We start from the raw sequence: 19,198 nt of genomic DNA, 5'->3' as shown, positions 1-19,198 counted from the left end.
GCTAGCTCACTCTTTTCATCTTGCCAGAATGGGTGACATTGCATTGCTAATTATAAAAACAAACCCCTTTTCTACTGAAGAATATATCTACATCGTTGGGGCAGCTTGAAGACATCACTGTCTTACATGACAGCTTTGAGGTAACTCCAAAATGTCTTGAACTGAGATCCCTCTCAACCAGTGAAGAAAATGTGCTCAATTAATAATTCTAGATGAAGTATTACTTTAAATTCCCTCTGGTTGTAATTAGAGGTTATAAATGTATGTGGCTTGGTGTGAATGTGTCACCAGTCCGGTTTGTAGAATTCCAGGTAGAGAGTGTAAACCTCAGGTGAGTTATGAAAAGTCCAGTCGCGTCTGATATGATTCATAGCAGGATCTAGCAGGGTGTCTGGGTCCTCTTGTGTCCTGTTCGCAAAGAGCCCTTCACATATGTGAGAAGAAAATGCCTAATAACAGTAAAACAGCACGTTTTCACTCCCGTACAGTACAGACACGCACAGCAATCCATTATCCGGCACACATCTCATCTCCCAAGAGAGGCGTTAGGGGGTGGCAAGTGGGGCAAATGCTTTTGAGGTCCACGTGTCCCATTCAAGCGGAGATATATATATATATATATATATACACTTCTTTTTCCTGCTCACTGAGCTCTGTGTTGTAATATCTGCCACAAAGCAACACAAAAAAGGGGAATAACAAAGAGGAACCGCATAGCCTAACATCAACTCAAATGGCAGGCTTCGGCCCACTAAGACCCAGAAATTATCTATCTCAAAATATGTATATTTATTTATGTCTGTATTTATGTATATGTGTCTGATATACTCCACACCACTATGCCAATTTCTGCCTAAATTTCCACACCCACCTCCTCTGATCAATAGAAAACTATGACTACAACTCAACCTAGCATTTTGACCCTGGGGGTACCTTTGTTCTTTTTTCCCCTTTTTACTACAATTTGAACAGCAGTGCTACCAGGTGAAGACCCATGTGAATATATATATATATATACCAGGTGAAGACCCATGTGAATATATATATATATATAATTTTTAATGTAGGTAGATCATTTCGACCTAGTCATTTTAAAAGTAGCTCGCAAGCCGAAAAAGTGTGGGCACCCCTGGTTTAGAGCATATGTGATGTTGCACTCTAGTTTGTTAAATTTATTGTACTACACTAATGAACAAAAAAGGATGGTCGACTCGATGTTAAGCTTTGATTTTTTTCTACTTTGTAATTCCTGTACCTGATTTATTATTCACATACGGGATCTTCACATTATGCGCGCATATGTGTGAGGTAAGGTAAGCCTTTTGAGTTTCGACATCAGTGGGGGTGTTAAGTGAGACCAATCTAAAACTGGTTTTAAATCTGGGCTACTTACTTTCATATGTCTTTCTTCATGATTGTTTCGTTCTAAACGGCAATCAGTGAAGTGAGCTTCTTTTACAACATTAGCAGTTCTCCCTAATCGTAAACGGATGGAGTCTAAATATATAAATCATGTAACACAAATACGTTAACCCAAATAATTTTTCAGGGGAGCTGTTAGTGCTTTGTCACGTTACGAGGTTGCAAGAGTGGCACACGTGCGGCGCGCTCACAATTGTCATGTGACTAAACAAGGACATGCGCATTGCCATTTTGACGCCGTACAGTTCGGAACTGTTGGAATTCTGACTCCTTAACCAAGCGACTTCTACGTCATCGTTGGGCGACTTTTGAGTGTAGTAGGTTATATTTTGATTGCACAGTATTCTACGCATCATGCGTGGTGCCGGTTCTTTTTATTAATCTGCAAGAAAAAAATATTATTTTTATTCCGTTAGAGCCGCTAACGTGATTGATAGTCATCTGTCATCGCAGTCAATTAAAGTAAGCATCTTTCTTGTTTATTATTGGTGATTGAATGGGGAAGTGGGGGTTATTAAGAGAGGTTTTGCTGTTTAAATAATGTGAAATATATATTGATTCTCAGAAAAAAAAAAACCTGAAGTGTATTTTTTTATCGGACATGTCTGAAGTAACCAGAACAGATCGATATACCCATCTATACATATTACACAACTGTCCCCGTTTGGGACTTTGAAAAATCTGGTCACTCTAGTTATACAGAACATATTTACAAGCCATTTGAAACATTAATGTACATTTTTACAGCACAAAACGTACCCACAAACACTTTTATGTAGATTACATTAATGGGAATTTTTGTATCCTTAAATAAATGGTCATGTAAAGTACATTATGTTAAGTGTAAGCTATTGGTTTTGCTTAGTTTTTTCTGTCACTAGTGTCGCAGTTTACTGTAGGTGATACTAAAGAAGCACCCTAAGTGATTATATACCTAATTTATGTCCTCTTCAGATTAAGCATGCCTCTGCCACCAGCCTTGCAGGCTCGGCTTGCTAAACGAGGGATCCTGAAACAAACAGAACAAGGTGAGTGCTTTAAGCTTTCCAAGAAAGGCGAATAAAAATACTCTTTGAACAGGTAACAACAGTGAAACGAACTGTTAAAGAAGTGGACGCTGACTACAGTCTTGTTCAGCATAACATGTCGAAATATGTTATATAAAAATAGTAGCAACGGGACGGGATTAAATACCAGTGGAAGTGTGATAGACTTTAGGGGAAGAGGTATTAGTGTTGTGGGATCTAATGCAGAAGATCTGTGAATGGGAGAGAATACCAAAGGAGTGGAGGAACAGTTTAATTATACCCATTTATAAGGAGAAGGGCGGTTATTCATGATTGTGAAAACTATAGCTGGATTAAACTGATGTCATACACAAAGAAAATTTGGGAAAGGGATATAAAGAGATGGCTTAGGTAAGAGACCACCATAGGGGAGTAGCAGTTTGGTTTAATGCCAGGGAGAGGGAGAACTGTTTCAGTCTTTGCATTTAGAACAGCTAATAGAGAAGCATAGAGAAAATAAGAAAGGTTTGATATGGTGTTCATTGATTTGGAGAAGGCTTGTGATAGTAAGCCTTTTCAAGAGGTCTGAAGGTGCATGAGGGAGAAATATATGGATATTGTCTGGGGTATGTACGAGGGAGTGAGAACTTGGGTTAAAAACAGTGGGGTAACAGGCAATATCCCACTTAGCCTAGGTCTGCACCAGGGATCTTGTTTAAGTCCTTACCTCTTTAATTTGGTTATGGTTGTCTTTAGTTGTAGAATAAAAGACCAATCCTGTGGGTGCTTTGCAGATGACATTGTATAGTGTAGCACCAAAAAGAAGCCAGTTGGAAGAATGGAGAAGGTCATTGGAAGATAGAGGATTGGAGATAAATAGAAATAAGGAAGCATATTTGAGGTTTAATAATGATCAGGAATCAGAAACTATCTTGCAGTGATAACTATTGGAAATAGTGGATATGTTTAAATTTCTTGGATTAGTGGTAGTCCAAGATGGAGAATTAGATGTAAGGATAATCCATAGAGTGCAGTGTGGATGGAACAATTGGAAGAAGGTATCAGGAGTATTGTGTGATCAAAGATTCAAAGTTAAGGTTAAAGGTAAAGTTTTTAAGAAACTGATAAGACCAGCAGTGATATATGGTGCTGAGACATGAGGAGTAAAAGGAGCGCAGGATAAATTGGATGTTGCAGAAATGAAAATGTTGAGATGGATGTGGGGAATTACAAAAAAAGGACAGAATAAGAAATGGGACAATCAGGGGTAAAAGAAATACAGGAGAGATATCTAAGAAAGTATGTTGAAGTGGTGTGAACATGCGATGAGGAGAAACAATGAGTATGTGGGCAAATTAGTGATGCAAATGGAAATACTGGAGAAGAGAAAGTGAGGAAGGCAGATCGGAGGTGAATGGATAAAGTAGAAGAAGATTTGAAGGAAAAGGGTCTGACTGGGGAGGAGGTGAATGACTGAGCTGTATGGAGGTGGATGATCAGGCACCTCACAATGAAGTGGGAAAAGATAAAGAGGAAGATTAAGTCATCAACATAGTAAGTTTTGTATACTTCATTGATTTTAGTTCTTACAGTTTGCAAAGCATTCTTGTCAATATTTGTCATAGTTTATTATATAGTTACAACTTTATCAAATCATGCTGTATTTCTTCCTCACTGTGATAATTCATGTCAAAAATAAAAATTGCCATATAAAACAGGATGAATGTTTGAGCATTACTCCAGTCATGTTGCTTATCGACATAATTTCTGATGTTAGTCTTGTGAGTTATGTTTACTTAATTTGAGAGTCGCTGTGTTAAGCATTCTGTTTTTTACACTGAGTAAACATTTGGATACTGCTACATAGTTATTCTTTTTTACATTTTACTTATAGATATTGAGGAAGAGATCATTGCAGAAGATTATGATGATAATAATGTTGATTATGAAGCCACTAGAGCAGAAAATCTTCCCCCAAACTGGTACAAGGTGTTGGATCCTGCTTGGTAAGGGTGTTGACTTTGGAATATACAAATATCATTTATTTTATTTGGATTTGTTAGAGGCTATCCGAAATAATTCCTTTATTTTTATTTCAATGCGAAATTGTGCCTAAAAATTTGACAGAGAACTTGGCTGAAGCCGAAGTTGAAAATGAGATTGTATTCACAATTTAGGCTTTTTGTTCAGTTTTAAGTGGGAGAAAACCACACACAGCTGAGCAACCCCATTATTATTATATTTTTTTTTTTGCAGAGGCAGATAGACTCCTTATAAAATAATGACAGTATTTCAGCAAGATGAGCAATTCACTACCTCATTAGTCAGGCTGTGCCCAATGTGCAGGGTGCAGTAACATTTTTTTATTAGTATTTATTTTCTGTTTTTTATTTTGACCCAAATCTGAATTTATCACAGAAAAGCATTTTAAAGTATAATATTTAGACTAATTAATTAGTTAATTAGTTCATGAATGGAAGGGAGTGGAACAATACTTGCAGTATGCAAGTGAGAACAGGTCAGAATGTTTAGTGGGCTGATGGGTCCAAGGTTAATTCTGTGTGGAGCGGCTGGGAGGGCAATTAAGCCTTTAGAAAATGGACATTAAAGTCAGTAGTTAAAATAAATAAATAAATAAAAATATAACCTTCTGTTAAATAGATCACTGCACATACGTACACTTTTAAACATGTACATTGTTTTATTATTTTCTGTGCTTGCCACTGTTTATGTAAGTAACAAGTTATTATGTTGTACTGATAATTGCATGAACAAAAGTGCTCATATTGATTTTTTTTCCATTAAGTTTTATGTAGTATTGATGGCGTTATGCGGCAAATAATACACCCAGTCAAACCCAGGAGAAGAGTGTCAGTAATGGGTCTCAGTTTAATTAGGATAGGTCATCAAACGTATGCAAACAGACTTGGTGGCAGTCATGCTAAAGTGAAGTTATCTTTATTTAGACACAAGAAAGGAAAATGTTTACATACCTGCAACCACTAATGAACAATGAACATGCTAATTAAGCAAGCAGAAAGAAACTGGGTGGCCTTTTGAAAAGCCGTGCTTCAGAGTTTATTCTATTACTGACTGGTCAATATACATTTGTATTATTTCTCTATGTCCCTGAGAAGTCCTCTGTCATCGGTTTTACAGTAAATACGGTCACAAAAGCAGAGATTTGGTTGAAAACCCTTTCCTGTTGTTATTTCTCCTCACCATGTATTTTTAAAAAGAGAAAGTACCTGTCCCCAGCATCTCTGCGATGCAATCTATATAAATAAAAAATTATAATCTGTTTGTTTAGTCTTTTCCACATATACCTGCTACACTGACTACAAGTCCACAGTTTCTGATGTAATTAATATATTGTTTGAATATGTATTAACTATATGAGAATATTCCCTTTTTGTTAATTTTGTTCTAATCTAGTCTATGTTGTAGAAGATTAGCATGTCCAGGTTCTATAAAATCTTTGTGTAGAGTAGGCATACTCGTTGGTCCTCCTGTCTGTCATCTTGAGCTTCTGTAAAGTTCAAATAATTATCTATCTATCGATCGATCAGTCTATCTATCTGATCTGATCTGAATTGTGATACACTTGCCAGTTACATTGAACAGCTTTTCATCAGAGCTTCAGTCTCCAAAGCTCCAAACTAACTTCAGTTAATAGGAGGAGTAAACATTATGCAATTTGTGCTAACTTTCACTGTCTTTTGTTATTTACAGTGGCCTGCCCTATTACTGGAATGTGGAAAATGATCTGGTGTCCTGGCTGCCACCCACTGACCCCAATGCAGTTATTTCAAAACCTGCAAAAAAGATAAAAGGTGAGCATTTACTTGTTCCAGGTTGATTATTACTTTCCCTGTCTAGGTCACCGTCTCACGGGAACATGCTTCCAATGGATGTCAGTATGGCGTGACTTGACCATGTCGCGGGAAGTGAAAGTGTCTCTGCCTCTCTGAAGTGTCTCTCTTCAGAAGATCATGTCTTGTCACAAGATTTTTTTTTTAAAATAGAGGAAAATGCCTTTCAATTAAAGTAAGAGAGTGAACTAATGAGAAACAATGCTGTTTTTTTGCATGATCCAATTGGCTTCCTTCTATGATTTAAGTTGATTCTCTTCTTTTGTTAATATTGAAGATTAAAGCTGTGGGCGTAGCATATTATATTTTCTGATTTAATGTCATTCCTGTGGAAGAAAAATTAAAATTAAAAAGCAACAGAACTGCACATGCACAGTCTTTCATTCCAGACTCCTAGGTGTCCAAGAAAGTGAATGAATTACAGCTTTGAGAATATGCCACCAATCTTCCAATAACACAGATGTGCACTTAATGATAAGGAAACAATTAAGAAGGTGAAAAGTTACTGAAAAAATAGCATTCGATTTGCATTACTTTATCATATCTTTAATATTCTTATAGTCCATCCTCATGTGAATGAAACCCTTTTAAGTCAATGACCAAATAGGTGCCTGCTACTGTTAACATGATTTTTAAAAGACCGATGATCAAACAGGTAATAATTTTTAGAAGTATCGTGTACTGGCTCTAGGAATTTTTGCCATATTCCTAACTTTATATAAAGATTGTTCCTGTTAATATCAAAAAGCTCTGTCTTATGCATAATCAGTATTTGCAACTGACACATGACACAACTTTCTGTTCTGAGAATTGCTGCATCGAGTGAGAGCTTGTTTCTATATTAGTATCCATATGTCACTGAGAATCTCTGAAATACAGACAGAAAGGTTGTTTGCTTTGCATGCATTCCTCAGAGAACCAATAGTGTAACGTGCTTTCACCAACTGCTAAAATGTGGATTTTGCAGGTACTCTTGCAACAAGATTTTGTTTAACTAATCTCTCGCATGTCATCTTGAAAGATTCTGTATGAATGTAAAGCTCCATAATCAAAATGCAGTATTCCGATGAAGAAAATCAGGCTAAGCTCTTTACCAAGCACAAAGCTACTTTTAAATGTCCCTTCCTGTCAAGCTGTTTACCTTCTCAATGGCAGATGTGAAGTTAGAAATCCATTCAGTAAATGATAAAACTTGTTATTTTATAGTAAGAGTTCAATATTGAAATTTCCCAAAACTTTAAACATTTGGTACCTTTTATTAACTCAATAACTCTAACAGTTTTTTACATCCACTACAAAGTTAAAGTAATGGTATTCACCACACAAGAGGATTAAAAATGTAATAAAATAGACTTTACTCATTAATCGCCAAGATCATTCTCTATATATTTTAAATTTCATCTAATTTAACATTTTCAAATACACTTAACCAAGGTTAATTTCACAGGGGCCTGAAGCCTATCCCATTCTAGAATTTAAACTAAAACTTAAAATAAAATTTGAAATGTACTATATATTTAAAATATTAACAAAAAAGGCAGTTTCATGCTATTTAAGTGTTTTTGCTGAATTACCTATTGGTGAGCCTCTTTATGCTATTTCTTGTGCAAGATCTTTGTAGTAATTCAAGGCATACAATTTAGATGGTTATTCTTTGTGTATTTCAGTTGAATATTCCTCTCCTATCCAGCACAGTCAGTCAAATATATTATTATAGCATATACTACATAGCCCAGGCCGATCTTCTTCTTTCGGCTGTTCTCGTTAGGGGTTGCCACAGCAGATCATCTTCTTCCATATCTTTCTGTCCTCTGTATCTTGCTCTGTTACACCCATCACCTGCATGTCCCCTCTCACCACATCCATAAACCTTTGCTTAGGCCTTCCTCTTTTCCTCTTCCCTGGCAGCTCTATCCTTAGCATCCTTCTCCCAATATACCCAGCATCTCTCCTCTGCACATGTCCAAACCAATGCAATCTCACCTGTCTGACTTTTTCTCCCAACCGTCCAACTTGAGCTGACCCTCTAATGTACTCATTTCTAATCCTATCCATCCTCGTCACACCCAGTGCAAATCTTAGCATTTTTAACTCCGCCACCTCCAGCTCTGTCTCCTGCTTTCTGGCCAGTGCCACTGTCTCCAACCCATATAACATAGCTGGTCTCACTACCATCCTGTAGACCTTCCCTTTCACTCTTGCTGATACCAGTCTGTCAGAAATTACTCCTGACACTCTTCTCCACCCATTCCACCCTGCCTACACTCTCTTTTTCACTTCTCTTCCACAATCCCCATTACTCTGAACTGTTGATCCCAAGTATTTAAACTCATCCACCTTCGCCAACTCTACTCCCTACATCCTCACCATTACACTGACCTCCCTCTCATTTACACACAAATACATGTATCTTGTTCCTACTGACCTTCATTCCTCTACTCTCTAGAGCATATCTCCACCTCTCCAGGGTCTCCTCAACCTGCTCCCTACTATCACTACAGATCACAATGTCATCAGCAAACATCATAGTCCACGGGGACTCCTGTCTAATCTCGTCTGTCAACCTGTCCATCACCATTGCAAATAAGAAAGAGCTCAGAGCTGATCCCTGATGTTATCCCACCTCTACGTTGAGTGCATCCATCTCTCCTACCGTCGACCTCATCACTGTCACACTTCTCTCGTACAAATCCTGTACAACTCTTACGTACTTCTCTGCCACTCCCGACTTCCTCATACAATACCACAGCTCCTCTCTAGGCACCCAGTCATATGCTTTCTCCAGGTCCTCAAAGACGCAATGCAACTCCTTCTGACCTTCTCCATTAACATGCTCAGAACAAACATCACATCTGTGGTGCTCTTTCTTGGCATGAAACCAAACTGCTGCTTACTAATCATCACCTCACTTCTTAACCTAGCTTCCACATTTCTTTCCCATAACTTCATGCTGTGGCTCATCAATTTTATTCCCCTGTAGTTACTGCAGTCCTGCACATCCCCCTTATTCTTAAATATCGGCACCAGTACACTTCTTCTCCACTCCTCAGGCATCCTCTCACTTTCCAAGATTCCATTAAACAATCTGTTTAAAAACTCCACTGTCATCTCTCCTAAACACCTCCATGCTTACACAGATGCATATACTACATAGCCCAGTCCGATACAAATTAAAAATTGTAATCTGTAGTAGAACATTTTGAGGATGTGTGTGTGTGTCTATATATTCACAAAGTTACATTCTGGATTTATCTTACAGAGGTGGAGCTAAGAGTAGAACGAGAAGATATCCGAGAAAAAAGGCACCAGCGGCGAGATGATATCACACCCTACACCAAAGCAAAGAAAGGTACGTTTGTTTTTTTTCCAAAGACAGGAGGTGTGAGCAATGTACATAGATTCACGTAAAGCATCTTAAAATGCATCTTACCCTAATATAAACAAATTAAACCTAAAAATTCGTAACCCAATAAAACCAGGGATAGTATTGCATGGTTATTTATTTAAGAGCATGTTAAGGTAATCAGAGGTGCAGTTTTGACATGTTGAAAATCCATAAGCATACCTTATTTAATTTCATGCTGTAGAAGGTGTTTTCTGCAACGTATATTTGCTGAAAACACTTGCATGATTGACTATTGTCTTTTGAATCTGCTCTAGTTTTATAATTTTTAGAAAGAAGAGTTGTTATGAAATTTGTAATTTTTATTGTCCCTTTCAGTAGCTTTCATTCTATTATTTCCTCAGAGCTAAATTGAGTATTTTTTCCAAATCACTTCTTGTTTTAGCAGGGTCACTAACTGGGGGAAAAGCTCCATGTGTCATGTTTGACAAAAGAGCTGTAGGCAAAAAAATTAGTTAAATATAATTTTGGTTAAATCATACAAGTGTTTCTTCTTGTGACATAAATAAATGATTATCCTTTCAAATGTATGTCATACAAAGCATATTAAAAAATATACTTACTTTCTTTCAGGCCGAGAAAGGAAGGATGAGGAAGTTGACCCAATGGACCCCAGTTCATACTCAGATGCACCTCGGTAAGATTAACTTGCTATTTAACAAGAATGTTGCTTCCCCTAAATTAGAGAATAAAGGGAACAGGTTTTGTGTTCCATCCCTTCCAGCTCTGTACCATGTTTTGACAAATGAAAGTTGCTTTTTAGTTTTTCTGTCTTGATAATAAAATACTCTTTACTTTTATTATACCCAGGGAACAGTTCTAGTTATACACAAAAAAACAGTTGTGGCTAAAAGTTTTGAGAATGACACAAGTATTTGTTTTCACAAAGTTTGCTGCTTCAGTGTTTTTAGATCTTTTTGTCAGATGTTTCTATGGTATACTGAAGTATAATTACAAGCATTTCATAAGTTTCTAAGGTTTTTATTGACAATTACATTGTCTATGCAAAGCGTCAATATTTGCAGTGTTGGCCGTTCTTTTTCAAGACCTCTGCAATTCGCCCTGGCATGCTGTCAATCAACTTCTGGGCCAAATCCTCACTGTTGGCAGCCCATTCTTGCATAATCAGTTTTTGGAGTTTGTCAGAATTTGTGGGGTTTTCTTTGTCCACTTGCCTCTTGAGGATTGACCACAAGTTCTCAATGGGATTAAGTTGTGGGGATGTTGTGGGGATGTTTTGTTCCTCGAGCCACTTAGTTATCACTTTTTTCTTATGGCTCAGTGCTCCATCATGCTTGAAAAGGCATTGTTAGTCATCAAACTATTCTTGGATGGTTGGAAGAAGTTGCTCTTGGAAGATGTTTTGGTATCATTCTTTATTCATGGCTCTGTTCTTAGGCAAAATTGTGAGTGAGCCCACTCCCTTGGCTGAGAAGCAACCTCACACATGAATGGTCTCAAGATGCTTTACTGTAGGCAAGACACAGGACTGATGGTAGCGTTCACATTTTCTTTTTTCCAGATGCCCCAAACAATTTGAAAGGGGATTCATCAAAGAAATGGACTTTACCCCAGTCCTTAGCAGTCCAGTCCCTGTACCTTTTGTAAAATATTAATTTGTCCCTGATGTTTTTCTTGGAGAGAATTGGCTTCTATGCTGCCCTTCTTGATACCGGGCCATCCTCCAAGAATCTTAGCCGCACTTCCCGTGCCAGTGCACTAACACCTGCCTGCTGCCATTCCTGATCAAGCTCTGTAGTGCCCTGACCCCGCAGCTGAATCAACTTTAGGAGACAGTCCTGACGCTTCCTGGACTTTCTTGGGTGCCCTGAAGCCTTCTTCACAGCAGCAGTGGAAATGAACTTTTTGGGATTAAGTTCATTTTCATGGCAAAGAGGGACTTTGCAATTAATTGTAATTCATCTGATCACTCTTCATAACATTTTGGAGTATATGCAAATTGCCATCATAAAAACTGAGGCAGCAAACTTTGTGAAAATTAATATTTGTGTACATATCATGTTGAACCTGTTTATTAAGTAAAGCTTGTGTGTTTTACATTATGTACTGTTGGTATGGGCTTATTAGAAAAAAGTAAAAAAAAAAAAAAAGCAAAAGCCTTAAATATCTTTAATGTGTTAGCCTTATAATATGATTTAGTTGTGAGCTGAGCCAATAACTACTGCTTAATGCAAAGTTTTGATTTCCTTTGTTTGTTAATACTAAGTGAATAAGAAGTGCATTTTCTCAAAGATAGTACTTGTCAATACATTGGGTTTTGAAGTGATTACAACTGCTTTCTCGCAGCATTAGGAAATAAGGTTAGAATCTTATCTGGAGTTAGCACGTTATTTGCATTTCCTTTTTTATTTAATTTTATTGATATTATTTGAAGAAAACAACATTCTAACAATCATGTCTAACTTGACAAACCCTAATTCAACCCCCGCCTGAACATCATCATCATCATCATCTGCATTTCCACGTACTGTACATTTTTACCTTTGCACTTTGTTTTTCCTCCCACACCCTATCCCATACAGTTTGTTAGGTTTGGTTTGTTGTTAACTATAAGCTGGCATGGTGTGTCTGACTGTGGGCGTCTGTGTCAACCATGTTCTTTGATGGACTCGCCTCTTGTCCTTTACAGGTTTCATTCTTAAGTCTAATGCTACTGCAGTAGATATCAGCTCCCACCAACACTACAGTTTAATTTTAAAAATTTGGCAAAAAGATGCATTGGCTGGCACTCTGGTACAGTGGTTAGTAGAGTTGATTCAGAATTCCTAAAGGCTAGGTTCAAATACTGGCCTGGGGAGTGTATGTGTGGAGCTTGCCCTGCAATGGATGTCCACCCCTCCCTGCCCTTCCCTTCCAGTCCTTATATATCCTGCTGCTGTGGTTGGCTCTGCATTAGAATAACCAGGTGTAAAAAATGAAGGAATTAAATGAAGTTTCAGTCACACAAATATAAATAAGAATTAAATGTAATGACTTTTTTATATCCTGAGGCCTAATATTGACTGTACAGTGTGTCCCAATAGTCACTATACACTTTTAATAAATTCCTAAAAATTACACAAGAAACTGAGTTTGTTGATATTTCTAGCATCAACAAAGGAGTCGTTGCAGTTTTACCTTCTAGGCTTGCCATCATGTTCCAACGCTTTGAAGACTAGTTGTATACCTCCACATGAGCACCTCCATTTTCGACAACTTTCAGACACCCTTGGACGTAAGCCTCTCCGACGTTTTGCAGCATCTCTTTCCCGACCTCACTGCAGGCCATGTGGATTTTTTCCTCAAGCTGTGACAGGTTACGGAGCTTAGTGGCATACACCTTGCGTTTGATACAGCCCCACAAAAAAAAGTCACAAGGTGTAATAAGGTCAGGGGAGCATGGAACCCATTTGAGGTGACCCCTTCGACTAACCCATCGGTCAGGAAACTTGATGTACAGGAAATCTCTGACTAACCTCGTAAAGTGGGGAAGGGCGGCTCTGTGTTGTTGAATGGTTAAGGGAATGATACGCCTACAAAAACTGCAAAGCCTAAATTGTCATATGCTGATGGCTTAAGTCTCCCCGAATGATACCTAGAACGAAATTGAAAAAGGAAGTGTATAGTGACTTTTGGGGAAACCCTGTACTTAAAAGTAACTGTCATATATTCATGTGAAAAAGTAAGTACACACCATTAAATATTTTTTTTCTTTTTGAACTTAAGTGGATATATCAAAATTTGATCTTCACCGTAAACTATCTTTAGATAAAGGTAATGTAATTGGGGGTAAAAAAAATGAAAATTTGACATTTCATGAATGAATTAAATTAAAAATGAACAGATATTCCATTTTTGTCTGCGGAAAAGTAAGTGCACCCTTTGCTGTAATAGGTAGCATTGCCCCCATGCTGAATTCTTTTAGCTGTTCATTGTTTGAGGGGTCTCTTGCATGCACAGTCAGTTTTCAAATCTCAAAAGGTTTCAGATTTAGGCTTTGACTCTTTTTCTTCACTACCATTCCTTGTTGGATTTACTCATATGTTTAGGATCATTGTCATGTTGCAAGGTCCACTTTTGGTTGATTATGTCTTCTAACACAATGTGTCTTTTGTATTATATTTGCTTATTTTTCAGATATAGTCAAGTTGAACTAGGGCCTGGCAATTTGGGCTATTTTTTTTTCGGTGTATGACTTGAAATTTCTATTTTAAATTTTTTTCGTGTGTTGATTTTTATACAGGTGCCGGTCATAAAATTAGAATATCATGACAAAGTTGATTTATTTCAGCAGTTCCATTCAAAAAGTGAAACTTGTATATTAGATTCATTCATTGCACACAGACTGATGTATTTCAAATGTTTATTTCTTTTAATTTTGATAATTATAATTGACAACTAATGAAAGTGCCAAATTCAGTATCTCGGAAAATTAGAATATTGTGAAAAGGTTCAATATTGAAGACACCTGGTGCCACACTCTAAACAGCTAATTAACTCAAAACACCTGCAAAAGCCTTTAAATGGATCTCAGTCTAGTTCTGTAGGCTACACAATCATGGGGAAGACTGCTGACTTAAACATTCAGTAAACAAAAATTGGTGATGCTAATCATCTTTGCCACATAAAAGTGTCACATGGAAAGAATAAATTAAGTTTCAGAAATCTGATGTGATCACTGGTTCCGTTCTAATAATTTGAATCATACTGGAGTCAAGATCTACATTGTGAATTTCCACTTGGGATTAATAAAGTATGTACGGTATGTATGCATGTATTACATGCATACATACATACATACATACCTGCGGTCTGATGTAATCCTTTCAGCCCTGGATTTTCTGTTTTTATAGGAAAAAAAATAATTTTGTGAGATATTCTACCTTTGGGGTGTCTAGGAAGCTCAAAAATAAAAAAAAATTCTCACTGTTACTGTACAATAGCTGCCAAATACTTCAATCTTCTTGAGGAAATAAAATTGAAAGTGGAGCTACTTACTATGTGGTGCGCACAGTTTGGAAGCGTCCATTTTCACGCCCGTGTTTTGCGGAGTATATGCCAGGCTCGCCAGTCTGTGCTAATAGTTGTGTACCCGGTTCCAATGGTTGCAAACGTACCTGTGCTTTACCTTTACAAAAACAGCTGCATATTTCTGTACTAGCAGTAGAATGTCCGGGCCGAAAGGGTTTTATTATTGGATTCCACTCTGATTAAATTCTTGTGATCTCTATAGGACTTCTTTAGAAATCTTTGTTGAGTAGTTTAAAGTATTTTCCACATAGAAATGTAGAAATCACAATGACTGATTTGTCCTGATGACTGAAACACTCAGTAAGCATTAGTTGTCAGTTATGTAAAAAACACATTTATGTTTTTGGACTTTTGCAGAAACAAATATTCACTTAGTGATTTTTTTCCCCCTCAGTGTACTATTTACTGTATATACTGATAGATCCTGAAGACCCCAAACTCTACAATATGTAAACAAGGGTTTTATTCTGCTGTGTATTTAACAGTTGGTGAAATTTAAAACTGTAAATGCCTTGCTGTCCCTCTTGTTTCTTACTGCACAGAACTTACACCAACTATTGCATGCAGGGCATTTAAGCTTCCTCTTTATATGCTACAGTGTCCCCCTCTCATGTGTAATTACGCTTCCTCTCATCTTTAAGTTCTCCTCTCCCATGCAAGGTTATGGACATTCATAGGCTTGCATGGTGTGTTGGTTCCAGAAGGACACCAAACTGTTTTCCTCATTTGAAGCTCCTCTCCATCTATGTAGGTGACCATAAACTCTGCTTGTGGCACTTCATTGACAGTAATATATCTGACTCTCTCATTGAAAGTGTCAATAAAAATCTTGAGGTTATCGTGTTAACACAGTGCTATGACTTACATTTCTCATTAACAATTTATTCTTTATCTACAGAGGAACGTGGTCAACAGGTCTTCCTAAACGCAATGAAGCCAAGACTGGAGCAGATACCACTGCTGCTGGACCCCTGTTTCAACAAAGACCTTATCCCAGTCCAGGAGCTGTGCTGAGGGCCAATGCAGAGGCAAACCGTTCAAAAGACTGACCATCAGGAACTTTTTTTAAATAGTGGCCTCTATAGTCTGATCCTTCTGAAAAATAAGGTGACCTTTGAGCTAACTTAGAGCAAAACAGGATAATGTTTTATAATTTTTATAGCTCAGTTTTGTTTTTTTTTTATTACATTATTATTGTAAGAAATTGTTTACATTGCTAATCCAGTTGTACAGTGTTGCCTTTGTGTAAAGAAAGTTTAAAAAAAAAAAAAAACACACAAAAATTAATAAAAGAAAAATCTATTGTAAATTTGATCCATTTAATCTATGTCTGTGTTGTTTTCACTCTTATGCCAAAGGCTTGTGGCTTAGGTTGACTGGCATGAGTAAATGTGCTCACCCCAAGGCTGGTGTCTCCCTTGTGCTTGATGCGGCTGGGATTGGCTCCATCCCCAAGTGAACCAGTCCTGAAATAAGAAGGTTCACACATGAACAAGGGCTGACAGACATAGTAGTTTGTGTGCTGAGCTTTCTCATTATCTTTCTGTCTGTTTTACGTTTTCCTCTCACATCTCAAAGATACACAGGTTATGCTGTAACCTGTCACTCTTTATGAGGATTGGCGCGTGCACAAGAAGAGACCCTGCAGTAGAGTGGTACATTGCCCGGTGTTGGTTCCCTCAGTACTACTGGAATAGGCTCCACTGTGACTGTGAATAATAAAGTGAGTAATAGGTACATGAAAGAAAACGGCTAATAAGTAGTAGAAGTACTAGTAGTAATAGTATACAGTGATCCCTCGCTATAGCGCACTTCGACTTTCGTGGCTTCACTCTATTGCGGATTTTAAATGTAAGCATATCTAAATATATATCACTGATTTTTCGCTGCTTCGCGGATTTCTGCGGACAGTGGGTCTTTTAAGTTATGGTACATGCTTCCTCAGTTTGTTTGCCCAGTTGATTTCATACAAGGGACGCTATTGGCGGATGGCTGAGAAGCTTCCAAATCAGAGCACATATTACATATTGAATAAAACTCCTCGATGATATACGATATGCTTCCCGCGCGGTGCTTCGCACACTTAAAAGCTCTAACAGCCTGTATTGATTTTTCATTGTTTGCTTTTCTCTGTCTCTCTCACTCTCTCTGCCATTCTCTGCGCCTGATGGAGGGGGTGTGAGCAGAGGGGCTGTTTGCACAGTGGCTGTTTGCTTAGAAGATATGGATGCTCCTCTAAAAAAATGCTGAAAGACTACCTTCACATTGATCCCTTCATTGCGGCCGCTTTATCGCGGTGCTCGCATTCTTAAAAGCCCAACAGCCCTATTGATTTTTGATTGTTTACTATTCTCTCTCTCTGTCTCTATCTGACATTCTCTGCTCCTGACGGCACTACTTTGAAGAGGAAGATATGTTTGCATTCTTTTAATTGTGAGAAAGAACTGTCATCTCTGTCTTGTCATGGAGCACAGTTTAAACTTTTGACTAAAGGGTGTTATTTCATGTCTAGAGGGCTCTAATAATGTTAAAAAACGTATTTAGAAGGTCGTAAACAGGTTTCCAATGCTCTGACTGCGAAAATATTAGATTTATAAATAAAGAATCCTACTTCGTGGAAATTCATTTATCTGTCTGGAGCAGATTAACTGCGATAAACAAGGGTTTACTGTATAACTGTGCAGAGAATATTTATAAACAGTGTGGGAGAGTTTCTAAGGGCTTAAAATATCTAAAAATAACCATACAAACATATGGTTTCTACTTCGTGGATTTTCACCTATCGCGGGGGGTTCTGGAATGCAACCCCCGCGATCGAGGAGGGATTACTGTAATTAATTAATAAATGAATGGATTAATTAATTAATGAATGGAAAGCACAGACCTATGAAGCTGTCCCAGTTACACAGTTCTGTGTAGAGGAATGGGCCAAAAAGAAACTTATTTTAAGAAGGTTGTGGAAGGCTACCCAAAACATCTGGCTCAAGTTAAACAATTTAAATAAAGGCAATGCTACCAAATATTAACAAAGACTATGTGAACATGTGACCTACTGGAACTGTGATACAGTCAATAAAATGTGAAATATTATTGGAAAAAATTACTTTTGCCCAGCGCAAAAGAGATATCTTAAACGATATGCCAAATTGATAGTGTGTTAGTTTTAGTCTTCGTTTTTCATGACCGTGTCTAAGACGGCTCAGTGCAATTGCAGCCATTGTCTAAAACTGTGAAGTAATCCAACTATAAGAGGCTTAGCCAAAGTTACAGATTTTAGCTCTTGGGTGCAGCTGCTTTCCAAAATATCACTGGCTTTATGCCACTCCTTAAACAAACCAATCTTTTTGTCTTGAGTTGGATTCAAGACATCTGTAAGAATACAAACATACCTTCAGCTCAGAAAGAGTACATTCTGGGTCCTGAACTGCTCACCACAGGCGAATCAGAATTTCTTTTGAAAGTTTCCCTTTACCTTATTGTTTAATATTTGTGATATTTATTTCTTTATTTTCTCAGAATGTCAAAATGTGCAGCCTCTACCAATGTAGTCATTCCCTGCAGACAAATCTGTGGCAGCTGACAAAAGTAATTACCACATTCCTGCCCTCAAAGCTGCTCTGTGCAGTCTTATTACATTTAATAAATGATGTGTTTATTTCTAGCGGAATTGGCCTTTAAATGTCGCTCTTTTTCAGCCTTGATCCTGGGCTCTTTTTTTTTTTTTTTTTTGTTTTCCCATTCAAATATCCCCCTGCCACTTATCCTGAATTATATTTTAAATAATTTATTTCCATTTGTTTTCCTTTAAAAAAAATTGTGTAGAAGCTGTTTTGGTGAGGTTCCTGAAAGTGTGATGGGCTCAGGGCGAGGACCTTAGTGTATAACTGCTGCTGCTGTGGATTGATAGGAGCCAGTTGCCCTTAACCTCAGTGTTCTTTGAAAAGGCAATGGCAAAGGCACAGGGGGAAATGGAAGAATTTCAGCGAATACCAAGTGGAGGCAAAGAAAAATGTACTATTTGTTAGTTTAAACAGTGGTATAATCAACAAAAGGAAGTTGATCGAGTGACATAGCGTGTCGGAGAAACTTGAAAGTACAAGTTCACAAAGTTGCACAATGCCCAAAATAAAAAAAGTTGTCAGATATCAAAGTTGCCGTTAAAAGGCGAGTTTTAGCCCACTGTTTGAGTGTCATATGAAAGCTTATTAGAGTATAAAGAAAAAAAAAATAGGCACACAGTGGGGAAAAAAGCACGCAATGTCAACTTTAATCTCTAAATTTCCACTTTAATCACGTGGTTTATTTTGTCATTAAAGTAGAACATCATAAACTTCATCTTAAAATTGTTTAATTTACTAGTTTCTCAAATCCCATCGTAACTAAAGTAGCACGTTAAATGCTTTGCTTTGTATTTGATCTTCTATGTATGTGAATCACTAAAACTGTCTTTCTCGTCCTCCAAC

The 19,198-nt window shown here is 37.5% G+C and overlaps 1 protein-coding gene across 1 annotated transcript; it reads left to right on the top strand.

Annotated features, from left to right (window-relative positions):
• Window positions 1–1,696: 1,696 nt before the first annotated feature.
• On the top strand, window positions 1,697–16,008 carry pqbp1 (polyglutamine binding protein 1). Its single transcript, XM_039775603.1, has 7 exons — window positions 1,697–1,884; window positions 2,377–2,450; window positions 4,324–4,435; window positions 6,162–6,262; window positions 9,561–9,650; window positions 10,278–10,341; window positions 15,634–16,008. The coding sequence occupies exons 2-7, from the start codon at window positions 2,384–2,386 to the stop codon at window positions 15,782–15,784; spliced, it is 585 nt and encodes a 194-aa protein (XP_039631537.1). The 5' UTR covers window positions 1,697–1,884; window positions 2,377–2,383; the 3' UTR covers window positions 15,785–16,008.
• The last annotated feature ends 3,190 nt before the right edge of the window (window positions 16,009–19,198 follow it).

The sequence above is a fragment of the Polypterus senegalus genome, chromosome 13 (genome assembly GCF_016835505.1).
Source record: "Polypterus senegalus isolate Bchr_013 chromosome 13, ASM1683550v1, whole genome shotgun sequence".
NCBI lineage: Eukaryota > Metazoa > Chordata > Cladistia > Polypteriformes > Polypteridae > Polypterus > Polypterus senegalus.
Note: the sequence above shows the minus strand (reverse complement) of the source record. Positions and strands in the feature narration are given on the sequence as shown.

Bases quoted from the DNA above. Each gene is read 5' to 3' on its own strand.
- pqbp1 (XM_039775603.1), top strand. From the start codon at position 2,384: ATGCCTCTGCCACCAGCCTTGCAGGCTCGGCTTGCTAAACGAGGGATC. The intron at 9,651-10,277 runs GTACGTTTGTTT...ACTTTCTTTCAG, and splicing joins CTACACCAAAGCAAAGAAAG to GCCGAGAAAGGAAGGATGAG. The intron at 10,342-15,633 runs GTAAGATTAACT...CTTTATCTACAG, and splicing joins TCATACTCAGATGCACCTCG to AGGAACGTGGTCAACAGGTC.